Source organism: Ptychodera flava, chromosome 17, assembly GCF_041260155.1.
Source record: "Ptychodera flava strain L36383 chromosome 17, AS_Pfla_20210202, whole genome shotgun sequence".
NCBI lineage: Eukaryota > Metazoa > Hemichordata > Enteropneusta > Ptychoderidae > Ptychodera > Ptychodera flava.
In genome coordinates, this window is record NC_091944.1 from 20,221,710 (window position 1) to 20,239,893 (window position 18,184).

The 18,184-nt window shown below is 37.9% G+C and overlaps 1 protein-coding gene across 1 annotated transcript; it reads right to left on the reverse strand.

Annotated features, from left to right (window-relative positions):
• Positions 1-469: 469 nt before the first annotated feature.
• Positions 470-16,808, reverse strand: LOC139116482 (prolactin-releasing peptide receptor-like). The gene is made up of 4 exons (XM_070679102.1): positions 16,403-16,808; positions 6,669-7,079; positions 5,855-6,070; positions 470-3,276 (listed from the first exon to the last, which is right to left on the reverse strand). Exons 1-4 carry the CDS (start codon positions 16,754-16,756, stop codon positions 3,064-3,066), a joined length of 1,194 nt encoding a protein of 397 aa, XP_070535203.1. The 5' UTR covers positions 16,757-16,808; the 3' UTR covers positions 470-3,063.
• Between the last annotated feature and the right edge of the window lie 1,376 nt (positions 16,809-18,184).

The following is an 18,184-nucleotide window of genomic DNA, read 5'->3' on the forward strand; positions in this document are numbered from 1 at the left end:
TGCGTTGTAATTTTTCATCATGAAAATATACTTAGATTCAAATATACAGAATGTGATGTGATACAAGACTGTACATCAACAGAGATAGCATAAAAATGTAAGCTTTTCCAAAAGCTTTGATGGAATTCAGAAAAGAAAGTAATTAAATATTAATAAGCATTAAATTGGATAAAAGACAGGACATTTTTGTACTGTTGAACTCGCATTTATTCTGACCGATTCTCCCCATAAAAACAAAATGATTTTTTCATCACTATTTGAACATTGTGACAGAGGAAAGCTATGATGCAAATAATACACAAGGACGTATTTTCACTCGATGAACAACCATAAATTTATTGGGTTCTGAAATTCATGTTGACCTTCATGAGGCCATTGGAAGAAAAATCTTCGTTTGTCGTTCTTGGATTGTTGTAAAACCTACCAGCCAGCCAGGGAAACGAACAAACACGGACAAAAAAACACAAGTGTATTAACATAAGCCCTTTTTAATTCGGTTTCTTAAGGAAAAATAATATTTTTATTTGTAATAGTGTTATTAGTCTTAATTGTGTTTGTTGTCTTAACATTCCCTGGAAACATACCAGCACGCGGACGGCAAACACAAAATTTTATTTAAAGCGCCTAAAAATAAAGTAAATGAGGCATTTTTGCGAAATTACCGCAATATTATTGCGCATGGGTTCTCTCTTCTTTAATGTGTCATGCAGACTTCCAAAAATATGCCAGTTGGATACCTACTTGTCTTACAATTGACCAAATAACCGTGGCTTTTGAAACGTTATTCGTATTTCACTTTCGTGAATAATCATGTTGTCTTTAGAAAGGGTTCCAAAATGTTGTTGAATTGCACTGTAATTGCTTGTAAAAACTCAAGTGTGCTTTGTTATCGGTACTATTTATTTCGTCATTGAAAAGGCGGAAGCAAAGCCCTTTCACCACTCCTTCGCCAATTACCAAATGTAGTGTTGGATTAACTCATGTCTCCATGTGCACTGTTACCGGTACTAGTTATTTCGTGAAACACGTGACGAACGTACAGACAGCGCTGACACCGTCACTTGGGGTATTATATAATCTTGCTAAATTGAGTAGACCAAGAAAACTGGTGTTGATACGTATAACATGATGACTCGAAAAAAAATTCAGGGCCAGGGGGTCTAAAAACCCTGACGGGCTTTCTCAAGATGCCATCGTTCCTCTCTAGGGAAATCAAGAATAAATTGTAATAAGCAAAGATTTATAACGTACTCATAAATTCAAAGAAGTAGAAATTACAGAATTTATTTTCATGAATGCAGTGGACTCTCCCATCCATCTTTGCAATAATATTTATGAAACTTACCCAATGTCACCGAAGGGAGTTATGACCCGTGGTGTACTGTAAAATAGATTACGCGGCATTATTGTGCTGTAAGATGAAGTTGACTGTCAAACGCAATATGAGAGTGTTCACTCATGAAAAGTTAAAAGCCAGGAATCTTGCAGCACATTTTCTAGAATGTTGCAGGAACCAGAAAATTAAGGGAGTACAATGTTTTGTCACGTGACCCATTGTGAACTCGGAATCGAATAACGCTGCGACTGCACATGTATTTTTCGTCCATTGCTTTCCCCCCCAAAAAACGTATCAGATAATGGTGCTCCTTTAAGAAGCTTTGTTTGAAAGATGTCCTTCTTTTCTGGTTCGCCAGTCGAAGAATATTTGATCGCCTTGTAAGGAAATACACTTAATACGAAATATCAAGCATATTTGCATGAGAATCCTTTTTTTGCAAAATATGTTGAGAGTTATTAGCCACCTATAACGTCGGTAGTGGGGTTCAAGATTATCTTTTGTGACTTGACGATATCTAAGGGTTCTCATACTTGGAAAAAAGCTATACGATCACATTCTGCATCGTAGTCACTACATCTTTGGCAACAACAGAATGACCCGTAGTTAAATTTACGACAGACAAACACTTAATATATATTGTCCCTATGAAATATACATATTAAATATATAATTTCCATAAGTGCACTGCATACAATAAATGTTAAATTTACAATGGACAAACACTATATATACCTTATAAAATATAAATATTAAATAAATATATTTTCAAAAGTTCACTACATATGTAAACATTTAAAATATAAGACTTTTTATATATTTCTAAGCCGCCCTACTGTTATGGTGCAGTGTTTTCATATCGAAATGAGTTCTGTCTGTAAAATGTCACGTATTATTGTTTATAAGTTAATCTAAGCCCGGAGTAACCTGATCATGATATTGTATACTGTACAAAATGCATTACAGTGGGTATGAATAATACTGGGTATTTCAATGTGCTTTAGGGGAAAAACAGTAGGAAAATACACATCTTGTTGTATAAAACAAAAATAGTGAAAATATAACACTATACGCATTTTAAATATATATCAAGAGAAGACATCCACAATAACCACAAATGTCAAATCACATAATTCTAAACATCTCACATTTAGAGACAAACCAACCAGTGGTGTGTCAATCGATTCTACGAAAATGTTAGAAATTCCTCTTCCAGTACCACAGAAGATAACTACGTACATGTACTTTTGCTTGCTTTTGTTGAAGCGCGGTACCTTCACTACACGCTGTTATACGACCGCCCTGATAGCTTCCTTCTGACGCGCAAGATATGCCTGGCAGAAACAGAATCCGGTCTGTATAATTTGTATCTGCAATTCTTGGTCCCTACTCTATTTTTTTCTGGAATGTCCTTGATCGACGCCCGCTGTCTTACTAACCGTGGACGAAAACGACATTTCTTCGCACTGTTTCAAATTTCGCTCTATCGCTCTACTATTTAAAAATTCTCTACTAGCCTTGGAGACGCTCTTCGTTCTGTTTCAAACTTCTCTCTACAGTTACTAGTTTTTAACAGTAGAGCTAAATTTGAAACAGTGGAGAAATTTTAACAGTAGCGCGAAATTTAAACTGTACTGAGAGTTGTTGTTTTCGTCCACGGTACTTACTAGCTAGAAAAATCGAACTCAGCTAGGTCACGCATCGCGTCAAATTAGTTTTCCGTATCTTCAGCGATGCCCTTGAGAATTCGTCAAACCGTTTTGCTCCCTTCTCGTATAAACCAGTGTCGCTCCATTTGATCTCCCGGATGTTGTAGTCAGACTTCGCACACTCAACGTTCCAGAGCGTGAGCGCCGTCGTGTATACGAAGCACCACTTACGTCATCACTTTCCCTTCTTCCAAGTCGCAGGCAGGTTATCCTTAAACGTTCGACTTCTCTCTGCAAAATACATGTACCCAATATTTTACAGCACAACAACAACAACAACAACAACAACAACAACAATAATAATGATAATAATACTGTTATTCCCAGGCAAAACATACTTGATTTGAATGTAGCTGACCTGCCTTTGGTAATGGCGGACGCAGTGCCTTCAGAAACTGGATCAAGACCACTAATTAACTTCCGGGTTCGTTACCCTATAGTTCGGGTAAAAAGTAGTGCGGACCTTAAAGTTTTGATACCTGCATGGATTCTTGTTTGGTTTGAACTTTAATTGCAGTATTTTGTAACGACAATTACCTGCTTGAATCAAAATGTAGATTGTTGTAAAAGATGGCTTTAGCATTCTGTTATAAGGCCCATGAAAATCATAGAAATGAACCTGAATTTGGCCAAAAACACCACTGAGGGCGCTTCATCATCAACTAAAAATGTCCATGGACTTGCCCACACATTGACCTAACACCTGTCAAGACGGGTCGTGTCGCTGAATGTTTTAAAGTAGAAAACTGAGCTCAACGCTACTGTGGAGGCCTATAGGAAATTCATCAGTGGTCTTGTGCCAACAGATGTTCCGCGAACTGCAGCAACTGTGCCTGATATGTCATTACTCAATGGTCGGTACATTTTACTAACAGTGAAATCAGATGAATAGTCCCTTCACACCTTTGTTAACTTCATTAATGCGATATATTTTAGCCAAGCTGAATTGTTACTGCACCTCGAATGAATATAAATCGACTGAAACAAATCGCCTGATTGAATGGACAGTCGCTTTCTAGCCTAGGCACACTGACTTCACCGTAACGCAACTACCCCCCAGTTATTGATCCAAACAACCGGAAGGAATGGCTATTCTTCCCGGCAAACTCTCTCGATTTGAACTGATCTGATTCGCCTTCATCAATGGCGGGCGCTGCCTTCAGACACTTAACAACTGCATGGTGATTGAACAGGTATGTATGCATTTATCGGAGTCGATATATTTCACAGATTGTGACAGCAACAAACTATAACTAGTAATTTTTTACACTACACTCATATCTCTCCCCGCGGCGCATTCAATACAGTTTCAGGCAGAGCCTATGAGTTCTGGAAAAGATTGGAAATTCCATTTTAAAGTGCAGGGAAACTTTTCACGGTCGATGTTATGATGTACAGTTTTGATAATTTCTGAGCGTCTGGTTATATGGCTTCGTCACATCACGGGGCTGGGGGGGGGGGGGTTATATCTACCTACAATACTGCATTACAATATAGGCGCCCGTACATTTCTTATCTTATCTCGTCAACTTCGCCGCCGCGCACATAGTGCAAAAACGGCAACCCTTGACTCAATACGCATGAGTCGACCAATCAGCGAAAAGACAAATAAACAGGAATGGATGAGTTTAATTGCCTTCACAAAGGTTTTATATTTTCTAGGTCAGAGTTACAAGGAGTGTCAATATGAACAAGCGTTACACATTAGGACAACGCAAGATGTTCATGTTTCCCCGGCTGGGGAAAAAATTGGTCGGTAAATGCCAGTACAAGAAAGTAACGATAACACATTTTCACCAGTTGAACTTCCAAGCCACCTACCATCAAAACGGTATAAGACGAATTCATTTGAAATGAAATCAACCCGAAGATCGTATTAATGCGCGAAACTCAAGTAATTGACTTTCCGACTACCGAGAAGGAGCTCTTAATGAATAGGGCGAAATTTTACGTTCACTTAGCACAGAAAGTGGAAGAACTCGGCCGATAACAACGATTCTAGTAAAACAAGGTTGTCATGTGGAATGTCGACGAGTGTGTTGCACAGCTGTATATTAAGGTAGTATGCGCCTCGATTGTGAAAGACTTAAACTTTTGCACGAACTTTCCTCGAGGACTCTTTCGAAAATTCTCTTTCAAAATGAAGAATAAAGATCGGGGTTCATCATGAAAATTTTGGTAGTGGAGGAATAAATTACCCAAGATTTACCGATATTTGAAATTCAAAATGGCTGCCATCCCTGTGTTGACTGTATAGGGAAAAAATTTCGATTTTGGAAGAAGTAAGACTGTAAAAAGCTACAATTTTCTTACACCGAGAGCTTTCAAATGAACCCCCACAAGTGGTATATCAGAAAAGCATTGGAAAAAGTTTGAGAGTCCGAATATCTGTCCCCGAGGCGCATTCTACCTTAAGATATTGTGTCCTTTACGACCGCAATAAGAACTTGTCAAGCGAACACGTTTCAAGATATATTGTTGCAGTGAGTACATGAAAGTGCAATTATGGCGTTAAATCAGCACGACCACGTAATGTGTAATAAAAAAAACATTTCTTGACCTGTATTCGGACTATAGCAACGGCCCGTTTTATTACCACCTGTGGATGTGAGGTACTTGAAACAGATTGGTGTTTCCGACAGCTGCGGGCCGAAGGAAATGAAATGTTTGGTAACTCACAGCCTGTCGAGTTAATGAATGGCGGCTACAGCCCCTATGACATGGCAATACGCGTTTGTTTATCACCCCGTCGTATTTTGAACAAATGCCCGCCAAAAGTTGAAGAAATATGGTCGTGAGCAGTTCTTACCGCAAATCTATCACTCAGAAACATGTACACGAAGGGGTTAATGACCGCATCAGACAAGACGATCCATATGAACAAACAGGCACGCAAGGTCATGGTCAGCTGCTGGCGGGTTTTGAAGAAACTGCTTTTGTAGGAAATCAACACGAGGTTGTACAAGTTGCTTGGCAACCAGCACACTGCAAACAGGATGATGACGGACACCAAAGTTCTGAAAGCCTACAGGAACGAGTAGAAGGCAAATATAAAATGAAAAATATTATTTAAATTCCCGGATTCAGCTGTTGTTTTCATTTACTTATAATATTTTAACCCTGAAATGCAAAACTTTTTTATCTCAGCACATGGGTACTTACAAGAAATGAAAATATAAGCTTTTGCTCATTTGATGATAATGTTTAGTCTAGAAAACTCTACAACATGGCTACCCTTTGTTCGTCTCTACTATGATTCGAAATTTACAATTTCTCTAAAGGGCCTTTCAGAAATAAATTTCTGAGTGAAATTTACATACCGAATGACTAACAATAATGTCAAATATCCAGATATTCATCGGAAGATGAAACAGATTGATGTTTCTGACAGCTGCGGGCCGAAGGAAATAAAATGTTTGGTAACTCACATCCTGTCGAGTTAATGAATGGTGGCTACAGCCCTATGTATGCTATTTACAATCATAGATAATTTGAGTTATCCCAAGGAATTTTTCTGTGTAAATTTCTATAGTCTTACTTTAAGAGTGCGTTCGTTTCTATAATAGCAACAACTTTTTACTGACATTTGGTCTTTTGAAGGAGCGTGGAAATCTTTCAAATACCTTTCGTTTAGCTCGCCTTTGCAGTGTATTTCGTCTTTCGTCCGCTAACCCAGGAATTTCGTCTCTTAGCAACTTCATACCCATCCTTAGATAACATCCGAACAGAGTTACCATAGGTACGACATAGGTCACAATGAACAAAGCCCAGATGTATATTAACTTGAAGTCGAGGCTCTCCGCTGCCGGCCAGACCTCCGTGCAGAAGTGCAACAGCTCTCCGTTCACAGGCAGGTCGACAGTCTTCATGAACTTCAGCTTGGGGCAGGCAATGAGGAAGGCCAGCGACCATATCAGCAAAACTGCGCAGACTTTCTTCAGCGTTGAGATCTCGGAGACCCAGGGATGCATTACGGCGCGATTCCTGTCTATCCAAATTGCCATCAAACTGAATACACTTGCGATCTGTGAAACCTGATTTGAAATTTACAGGGAGCATGATGAGTTCCAGCTTTCTCGAAAACTACTTAGAATAAAAGGGATTGTCATTTTCTTTGTAACAGTAGAACATGATGAATGATGGGAAATTGATGTGGTGATCGTTTACTTATATCGAGATTCCATGGAAGTAAGGATACCCTACCCTTCAATTTTATGTCGTTAATTTTATTCATCTTCGAAGAATTATAAAGGTTGATTTGTTCACTGTCATTTGGATTGGGCACATAAGCTTATTTCTAAATCGTAAAACGGTTGACTGGCTATTAAGTAATGAAGAGACAGATATCGTTGTAACATTAACGGAGTATATGACACAGAATGAATGCCTAGTCGTAAAGAATATAGGAATGTGGATGTAATCAGCTATTGTTGCCATGGGGATTACAGTACGTTACGGGAGACACGCACACATGGACAGACGTTCATAACTGACTTCATACGCGCATACGAGCACTGCGCAACAGAAACTCAGAGGAAGTAATATTGTATCTTCTTCCTCATGGATGTTGACATCACACTCAAAACCAAATCGGAAAAATAATAAGCTCGGGCAATGTGAACTTTCTATTTGACGCTGTTAGATTGATGGTCTAGGAACAGATACAACAAAATATTACATCTTCAATGAGACTTTATCGCTACTACAATACTATCGGTCTAAACTGTATCCACCTTAAGGTAGAACGCGCCTCGGAGACAGACATTCGGACTCTCAAACTTTTACAAATCATTTCTGATTTAGCACTTGTCGGGGTTCATTTTCAAGCTTTTGGTGTAAGGAAACTTTTAACCGTCTTATATTTTCCTGAAATCGGAAATTTTATTTTTTCCCATAGAGTTAACACAGGGATTGCGGCCATTTTGAATTAAATATCGGTAAATCTTGGGTTATTTGTTTCTCTAGTACATTTGCACGGTGGCTCCTGATTTTTATTCTTGATTTAGTAAAGAATGGCTGAAAGTTTCATTGAGGAATCTGAGCACAAGTTTAAGTCTTTCACTTTCGAAGCGCATACCTTCCTTAAGTCAATGAAGACATTAAAGTTTTCAGCGTGGCATTGCACTTAATGATACGGATAATACAAAAATATGGCACATTGCAACGGATTAATTAAGGAAACGGGCCACTCGAAAGGTTTTATATAACTTTTAAAATCAACCTCGTACTATCTCGAAGGAATCTATAAAAATATACTTATTCTTTTATGGTCAAGAATTTTAATCAGGGGTCATATTCGGGTAACAGTGTTTGTTTTTTTCCTCAGGCCCGAGAGTCAACCCAAGAACAGCCCATATCCCTCGCCTACTGCCTGATGAAACAAACTGGTTAGGGCTTACTCTCAGGCCCTCGGGCAATATTCATATGTTTTTACCCTCAAGCAAGTCAATATGTGCACAACAGCTCTTGCGCATGTTCAAGTTTGCTCAACTTTGTTTCTTAGTTTACGCAAAACGATTCCACTTTCTGCAACGGCATAATTTATCAAGACGGTTTTGTGACCAGTCTGTAGTCTGTGACACCAAACAACCCTCCCCAAAAAAACAGATATGAACTGAAAATGCTCACGTGTTTCATTATATTGCAGTTATGTGTAAATTTGAACCTTTGCCACATGTTTGCAACTTCATTGAAAGTGTTATGATCAACATAATGAATAATATTCACCACAGATTAATTCTAAATCTAAGTATATATCCCCAATCAGGAAAGTTCATTAAAATATGCAAATTAGGAATTGACTGAAATGTTCTCATTAAATATGCAAATTAGGAATTGGCTGAAGTAAAAATGTTAAATGACTTTCAATAATGTCGTATCATAGTATCTTTAATGTAAAAAGCAATTCGTCAACTTTGGTCTAGTCAAGACAGATAAATATCCTTAATTAGGAAAGTTCATTAAATTTGCAAATAAGGAATTGACTAAAGTAAAAATGCTTAATGACTTTCAATGTTGTATCATAGTATCTTTAATGTACATAGCAAGTTTCGTCAAATTTGGTCTAGTCAATACAGATAAATATCCCTAATTAGGAAAGTTCATTAAATATGCAAATTAGGAATTGGCTGAAGTAAAAAAGTTTAATGACTTTCAATAATGTTGTTTTATAGTATCTTCAATATATGTAGCAAGATTCATCAACTTCAGTCAAGTCAATTCAGATATACATCCCTAATTAGTGAAGTTCATTAAATATGTAAATAAGGAATTGGCTGAAGTGAAACTGCTTAATGACTTTCAATAATGTTATATCATAGTATCTTCAATGTACATAGCAAGTTTCATCAACTTTGGTCAAGTCAATTCAGATATATATATCTAATTAGGAAAGTTTATTAAATATGCAAATAAGTATTTGGCTGAAGTAAAAATGTTTAATGACTTTCAAAAATGTTATATCATAGTATCTTTAATGTACATAGTAAGTTTCATCAAGTTTGTTCAACTAAATTCAAATAAATATCCCTAATTTCAAAAGTTCATTAAATATGCAAATTAAGAGTTTGATGAAGTAAAAATGCTTAATGACTTTCAATCATGTTAAATCTTAATATCTTCGATATACATACCAAGTATTGTCAATTTTGATCAAGTCAAATCAGATATATGTCTCTAATAAAAAAGTTCATTAAATATGCAAATTATCCATTATCTTTTATGTCACCCCTTAATTCTTTCACAGCTGATATATCTTCGTGTGATCAACATTTGTAGCGAATCTCATCAAATTGTTTGCAGCTGTTGTCAATATATATCCGTTTTTTATAAAATCATTTATTATGCAAATGAGCATAAAGTAAGCAAGCCACACCCACCAAAAACTAATCAGTTCTTGCCATTTGCAAACTGAATCTATGTATTAGAATTGATTCTGATCTGATGAACCGTTTTTGTGATATTGAGTACACAGACAGACAGACAGACAGACAGACAGACGGACAGACAGACAGACATCGCTGCGACATATGCTCACGTGTGTCAACACATGAGCAAAAAAAAAGGATCGTATATGAAACGAATACTATTTCGAGTTTTTTAGCAAACACTACAGGTTAAGCCACAAGATTGCTATCTGTCAGTGGAAGCTAATTCAGAAATATTTGAAATAAGATTTGTACCTTGTTGTACTTTGTTTAACATCACAACTTGATTGAAATCCCTGAGTTACATTACCAGCCAGTTTTAACGGTTGATTATAGAATTTCTTGTATTGATGACATATAACATTTACATGACATCCAGAATTCGGCAGATTTAGGGAAAAAATCATCCCCTGTAGTAGTGAGGCTGCTAACCCAAAATTTTTGTTAGAATTGTGCACTTTGGGTTAAAAGAATGAAATTTGGCGCATTACTATTTCGACTTATTCTGTACATTTTTTGATATGGACCAAATCGGAAGCGCCCTCTAACTGATACGTGCACTGTTGTATCAGCTTTCAGTAACATGCAAAATTACCACTATTGATTGCTGTTTTTATTAGATGTGACAAAAATTGATGTTTATTCGAATTTCATGCAATCTCTTTCCAAATGATTTAAACTTGCAAACTTTCATAGTGATCTGAGAAATTTTATTTGCAAATCAACATAACAGCAGATCAAAACCATTTCGTGAGCGGCATTTACAACAGATGTTCATAAATGTTCTTTCTTACAGGTAAATGATTTATCTGTATTTTTATGAGAAGCCGACAGAAGGCGCAATCAGGCGGCTCTAACAACATTTTGGGCAGGCTGGGATTTTGTAGAAATATTATTGCAAGCAAGAAAATTGACGACGACTTCATGAATTTTCACAAGATAGCAATGCAGCATAATAAACAATATAACACCTTAAGGCTAAACATCATAGCAATTTTTTATTGTGTTCTAGACAACATCACTCCATATGAGGCCAGTTGCATGCAAAGCCACAGCATATTTTTAGCTTAGGCTGAATGTACGCCAAACCTTGTAAACGACAATCTGAATGGGCATAATATCTTGCCATTATCCTTATATGTGTATGCCATCATAGAGCTACCAAAAGAGTGTGATGACTCCATGATGCCATGATGTGGAGACTATAGATCATATGTAATGCTGTACGAAACATGTTTACACGCTGATAACAGTTTTCTTCTCACTGCTTAAACAGAACTAAAATTCGCTTTGTCCGTCAATGATACTGTTGATATCAATGTACAATGCTACGATATGCAAAAGACATAATATATTTATCCGTCGGTCCGATAGTAAGTATGCTTGTTTTGCTGAAAAACTAGTTTGGTCAAGGCAAATATTGGGTTTGTTGTTGTTGTAGTTGTTGTTGTTAGTTGTTGTTGTTGTTGTTGTTGTTGTTGTTGTTGTTGTTTAGAACTACGTGAAACCGACGAATTTCTGTGTATGCTTAACGAAACTCAGAGAAATTTCTCAGAGAAATTTCTTCCAAATGTGTTTGGTAAATAAGACAGCAATTGAGAGTTAGCTCTTGGACCGAAAAAGGCGTTCGTGAATCGGGCAAGAACTATACTAACTCCAAAGACGTGAAAACCAAGACTATCCAATGCAACAGCGAAGACCTTTCAAACATTATTAGATTTCATAGTGTGGCAAAATCCTTGAGATATTTATTCCAGAAAAGGTAAGACCTTATTTGCGAATATTTTGAAAAGTTTGATATTAAAATTGACAGACCTGTCATTTTTAACCAATTTGGGTGCCGGTGCTTTTTCTCAAATTGACAAATTTTTGAAAAATGATCCCAGTTTTCAACACCTACGCTAAACTGACTCCAACCCCTGGCAACGTCCCCCAATAAGCTTATGACCCCCCCCCCTCCGCATTCGGGCATTAAAAATACAATTACATAGATGGTATGGTTGGCTTTGTGAATACCCACATTCAATGAGAGTCATCACAAAACTGTCGACATACCATACACGTCAACTACAGCTTTTTAAGGTAGTAAGCGCCTCGAAAGTGAAAGTCTTAAACTTTTAATCAAACTTTCCTAAAGGAATATTTCAACCATTCTCTTTCAAAATCAAGAATAAAAATGGGGGTCACCGTGTAAATTTAGGTACTAGAGAAACAAATTACCCAAGATTTACGGATATTCAGAAATTCAAAATGGCCGCCATCCTTGTGTTAACTCTATGGGAAAAATAAAATTTTCAATTTTCGAAAAACTAAGCCGGTGAAAAGTTTTCTCTCACCAAGAGCTTCAAAACGAGCCCCCTCTCAAGTGCTAGATCAGACAAAAATTGTAAAAATCGGAGAGTCCGAATATCTGTCCCCGAGGCGCATTCTACCTTAAATGGAAAAAAAGGTTTGGCTTTTACTATTCTTAGAACCACTGTACCATTGCTGCCCCAAACCAACGAATTAAAGGAGACTGTGTTGAGCAGCTCTTCAAAGCTAGACTCAGTGCTGCTTTCAGTTCAGTGGTACCACTGGTCTTTGTGCAATATATTCCTACTTTTTGCACAACTTGCCCTCCTTGATGATGTTTATACTAAACAAAATCATTTTGTGTACTAATACATCGCCAAATTTTTAATGCTAAGAAGGGAAATAATTGGTTCCATTAAAAAGTGTACGGACATTTGTATTCACTCTTTGTTAAGAATATAGAATTTAATCACGTACAAGTCTTTCTTCCTTTTTCTGTTGTCGGCATATTTGACATTTTAGTGGTATTTGGGCTGAATTATCAAACACCTCTTGAGGGGAGGGGGGAGGATGGGAGATCCTAAACAAGTTCTCCGATTTTTTCAAATTCCCGCTAACAAACTCACAATGTGCTCAAGTCCCCCTTCTTACTTGCTATAATTTTGAAGTCCCCCTTCAAAGGAAGGCAAAATGTGGCCGATATAGTGCTTCGTCCAAAAATATCAAATCTTAATACAAGGGAGTCTATATTGGGTAAATTTTAACGTTTTCCCATAAAACAAGCTATATCTGTACATTTATGTAAGCTTAATGTTCGATAATTCATGTAAGTGTAAAAAGTGCATGTCTGTACAAAAAAAATCGATTTTTGGATTTCATGCGATAATGTTGATTCACTATACATGGTAGTCTATGAGAACGCGTATTTTTCAATATAAAACTAGCAATATCTATTCATCTATAGACATTTGATAACTGATATAAATGTACTTGATTATCATGGGGTGTTTACAAGTGCACATGTGTACAAGAAATGTAATTTGGGAATTTCGCTGAAAATGTTGATCCACTTTACATTATAGTCTATGGGGAAACTATGAATAATTTTTTACAATACAAAACCAGCTAAATCTGTATTTATAGATGTTTGATAATTGATATTAATGTACTTGATTAGACCAAGGTGGTTACAAGTGCATGTGTGTGCAAGAAATTTGATTTTGGAATTTCACTGAAAATATTGATTCACTATACATTATAGTTTATGAGGAAACTACGAAATACACATACCTATTATCTCTCAAATTGTTATTCAAAGGTTGTTTGATCTGAAGCTCGCAGTTGTTATTTATGACACTATATAGTTTGTATTCTGTCAAAGTCCTCGAAATATGAAATGTAAATACGGCGAAATGAGCGTTTGACACTGACTTAGACCCAATGTATTGTCAATGGCAGAATGTTATCAAATAAGTTATCTCCCTAATTGTCATTGAAAGGTTAAGTTAAAACTGTTAGTCATTAAAGAGGCACTCCCACTTGGTAACATTTTAAAAACATATTTTTTTAGTGCCAACGGTCGATATTTGACGTGGCGACTCCGCGCGGATCGCGAGATATCGATAAAAACATGTCATTTCCCGAGCGTATTTTTCACATTCCGAAGTTTTACGATCGTTTCTGGTTATGACCCGAAATCCCCCGAAAGTGTGTTGTTGTGCTGATTGACGATATTCTAAGGAGTCCAAAAACGTTCGAATGACGCAATTAAATTACCTCCTACTGCGATGACTTTATATACATTATGAATGCCTTTACCTCTGGTAATTCTTGTTTAAAACTTCTCCTTAGTTTTTGTCGTGTTCATTATTATCAATCAGTTGTATTAAATTTTTAAACAATACCACATAGATATCAGTTTTTACGTGTAAAATATTAGTTGCCTCTGATGACTACATTTTGTCGTCTGCCACACAGTTACGCGTGGTTCGATACATATAGCGGCCGCCGCGTGTGGTATGCGCGAACACCACGCGGCGGCCACTATGCATACTATGTATAAACCACACCTATCTGTGCTAGTCACCTATGCGAATTCTGGTGGAATCAGCAAACTTTGTTTTTCGGGTTTTTTTTGCCGAGTCAGTAAGACTCGGCTTTCTCCCATGGGACATGACCGCTCACCGACGCGAGTGGTACTGCTGTGGCGTACAGCAGCGTCAGTGTAGACTCGTACTCCATAGCTTAGTTGACAATGGCCCCAGTGCCGAACGTTCTATGTTCGGAAGCTGAATTCAGGTGGGCCACCGGAATTCAAACTTTAACTTTTTTGAGGACATGTTTTTATCGATATCTCGCGATCCGCGCGCAGTCGCCATGTCAAATATCGACCGTTGGCATTAAAAAAATGTGTTTTAAAAATGTTACCAAGTGGGAGTGCCTCTTTAAGGGGGACAGTTTTGCACAACATAGGGGTTAGGTAAGCAGAAATCATAACATACTAAATCTTTTGCCTCAAGGCGGCTGCTTGGATTATTAATAAATCGTTCAATATACCCTAAAACTTGTGCTAGAAGGGCGCTGAAAATGGAAATGGCAGGAAATGAAAGTGCCAGAAGGTAATTGAAAAGGAATTCGATATTCAATGAATTTCCAAGTCCCCCTTTGAAATGTCATTTTTTCAGATCTCCCCTGGCATGTTGTAATTTTTTTCAAGTCTGTCCCTGAAATCTCCCGTCCCCCTTCAGAGGCGGTTGTGAATGCAGCCTTAAAGGTATACAGTCACCTGTAATCTAAAAAAATGCCCATATGTGGTCAAAGGGGCGTTCCTTGATTTTCAAAATGCCAATGTGAGGGCGCTGTTTTTAAAAAGCGGCCACCCGCTTAAAATCTGTGATTGGTTAGATTTTCTCTTTCCATGGTAATGTGGCAAAATTGGAGCAGGTGACAGTATACTTTAATCCTTCTTAGATTTTGTCGGTTCTATTAAACTAGGTAATAATCAGCCTTTGTGAAGGGGAACTGCTGCACGAGCAGTTCGCATGCTATGCAGTTAAACTTTGCATTTGTGCAACTAATAGTTCTTTCATTGCTCGAAAGGGGCTTGATAGAAAAGCTCGTTATCAATATTCACGACATTAATTGCTCAGCTCTTATACATCAAGGTATACGTAGCAAAAAAGTCTTCATTGGCATTGAGGGATTTGCGATCTGGAGGGCGATTAAGTAGTCGCAAGGGACGTCATGTACTTGGACTGAATGAGTAACATGGTGCATTATTCCAAGAAGTACTGTCATAAGATTAACCTGGCCTAAGATAAGTGATCGTTTTTGCTTACAGCTTGTTGAAAGCCTTAAGATAGTACGCACCTGCACCTCGAAAGTGAAAAGATTAAACATTTGCTGAAAATTTCCCAAAGGAAACTTTCAACAATTCGCTTACGACATCAACGGTTAAACCCAGGGTCAAATTTGCGGACTTGAGAAACAAATAACCAAACATTTAACAATATTTGAAATTCAAAATGGCCGCCATCCTTGTATTATTTCTATTGGAAAAAATTAAATTTTGGATTTTCGAAAAGTTACGACGCTTAAAATATTTCTTTCTCCGAGAGCTTTAAAATAAGCCCAAACAAGTGGTAGATCAGAAAAGAATTGTAGAAAATCGAGAATTCGTTCTACCTTAGGTCAGTTGTCAAGTCATCCGCTGTTAAATGAGTAGAAAGACACCATAACACAATCAACAATGTTCGAATGTGCCAAATTAGAACGTTACATAATGGTTATCGTGACTGTCATCAAGCCGACAGGTTACGTGCAGCTGATGCATTTTCACACTGATTTTCTCGCCCGGTGTTCGTGAACAAAATCGCTCGCGTCGATCGTTGTCAGTGCGACGTCATATCGATGCAATTGATGCCGAGCGTATTGCACATAGCATGAAGACAGCAGAAATAAATTTATCATCAAAATATCGATACCCAACATTAGCAAATATACTATACATGTTACACCTTACAAAATTCATTTCTATTGATAAAATATCAGGGGAAATTTAAATGTTAGAGCATCTAAACGCTTATGACAGCGTATCTAGTGTACGGGTTTTTTTGTTCTTGCAAGAGATGCGGCCCTACCTTCAATATCAAGGGCACGGCAGTGCACATGACCTTGCCGAATTTCCATTCCACAGTCAGAGTCGACTCGAAGAGAAACGGGAGACAGATGGTGCTCAGGGTCCAGTCAGAAATCGTCAGATTGAACAGGAATACATTGAAAGACCGCGACTTGTGGTTGCCTAGGATGATCACACAGGCAACAACGACGTTGCTGACGGCAGACAGGAAAACACCGGCTGCAAAAACAATGCTAAGAGAAAGAACAGTTCCACGTGGTAATGCTGGTAGTTCCACATTTTCGTCTGAATCGTTGGCTGCCACTGTGTAATTTTGAGTGAATACATCGGCACAGCTCGTCTCGTTCTTGTACATCTTGCCAAAGAATTTGCTTGAGAAGGTTGCAACAAACGTGTCTTAAATGTGTGTGGGCACGCCGTGTGCATTATATATATATATAAATATGCTAAATATCCAGGCGGTTAAATGAACATCGCATCGTCAAAGCTGTCAGACCAATAGCGTTCGGCCGCACATATCATCGTTGTCGATGGAACATCAGCGAGCAAACGTTCTGGAAAACGAAGTTTTGAATAAGTCAAGTACATCAGGATTTATGACTTCATTTATTAGGAAGCTGAGTTTGTCACGTGCACGTCGTATCAGTGAGGGACATCTGGAAAGGCGTAAGTTTCTGAACGTCGGACCTTTGAGACAAAAGTTATCCGGTAACTTTAGGCAATTGTCGATGTATTAAATTATTTCAATTCCAGTTCCGTTTCTTTTAACTTTCAATGCACTTTCCACAAATTTTGTTGTTTTATGATACAGATCCCTTCCCACTCTATTAGAAATCATCTTAAGGTAGTATGCGCCTCGAAAATGAAAGACTTAAACTATTGCTCAAACTTTCCTAAAGGAATCTTTCAACCATTCTCTTTCAAAATCAGATGAATTGATTTACAGATCTTATCTTCCGACGAATGTTTCCGTTACTAGGATAAGATTAGTTGAACAATTCGTCTCATGATCGCTACAGAGGACGAATGTCGTAGCCTGAAACTGAGTAGCGCCCAAATTCTGATTTCAACTTGTCATCAATTTTTACAGTAAAATGCTCTGCCAAAACAGGTATTGAGCACTATTTAACCACGTGAAGATTTTCAAAGTTTATCGGCGGGGGGGGGGAGAGAGAGAGAGAGAGAGAGAGAGAGAGAGAGAGAGAGAGAGAGAGAGAGAGAGAGAGAGAGAGAGAGAGAGAGAAGAGAGAGAGAGAGAGAGAGAGAGAGAGAGAGAGAGAGAGAGAGAGAGAGAGAGAGAGAGAGAGAGAGAGAGAGAGAGAGAGGGAGAGAGAGAGAGAGAGAGAGAGAGAGAGAGAGGAGAGAGAGAGAGAGGGGGGAGGGAGGGAGGGAGGGAGAGGGAGAGAAGAGAGCGAGAGAGAGAGAGAGAAGAGAGAGAGAGAGAGAGAGAGAGAGAGAGAGGGGAGAGGATGAGAGGGGAGGAGAGGAGAGAGAGAGAGTCTGAGACTGTCATTACCATTTATCACAAGAGGCAGAACTCTGTGACGGTGTTAGAAGCTTTCTTTTACCTAAAGGATTAGCGCAGGATTGACTTCAATAAGCTTTCAGACCCGCAGGCCACAAAAGTGGTCAGCAACATTAAATACAGGATATGGGTATTCCCTGTGGAGAACACTGTTTAGAGAATTAGGTCTTAATTCGCATCCATTAGTACTCTGACATATACTTACTCTGATTTTCCGTGACTCATCTGGAAAGGACAGATTGTACGTCAAGGCAAGAG

What these genes read in the sequence shown, in the direction of transcription:
- LOC139116482 (XM_070679102.1), bottom strand. Translation starts at nt 16,756, where the DNA reads ATGTACAAGAACGAGACGAGCTGTGCCGATGTATTCACTCAAAATTAC. An exon ending in CCGTGCCCTTGATATTGAAG is followed by an intron (nt 7,080 to 16,402) that starts GTAGGGCCGCAT and finishes ATTTCAAATCAG; the next exon opens with GTTTCACAGATCGCAAGTGT. An exon ending in AAAGGCGAGCTAAACGAAAG is followed by an intron (nt 6,071 to 6,668) that starts GTATTTGAAAGA and finishes TCGTTCCTGTAG; the next exon opens with GCTTTCAGAACTTTGGTGTC.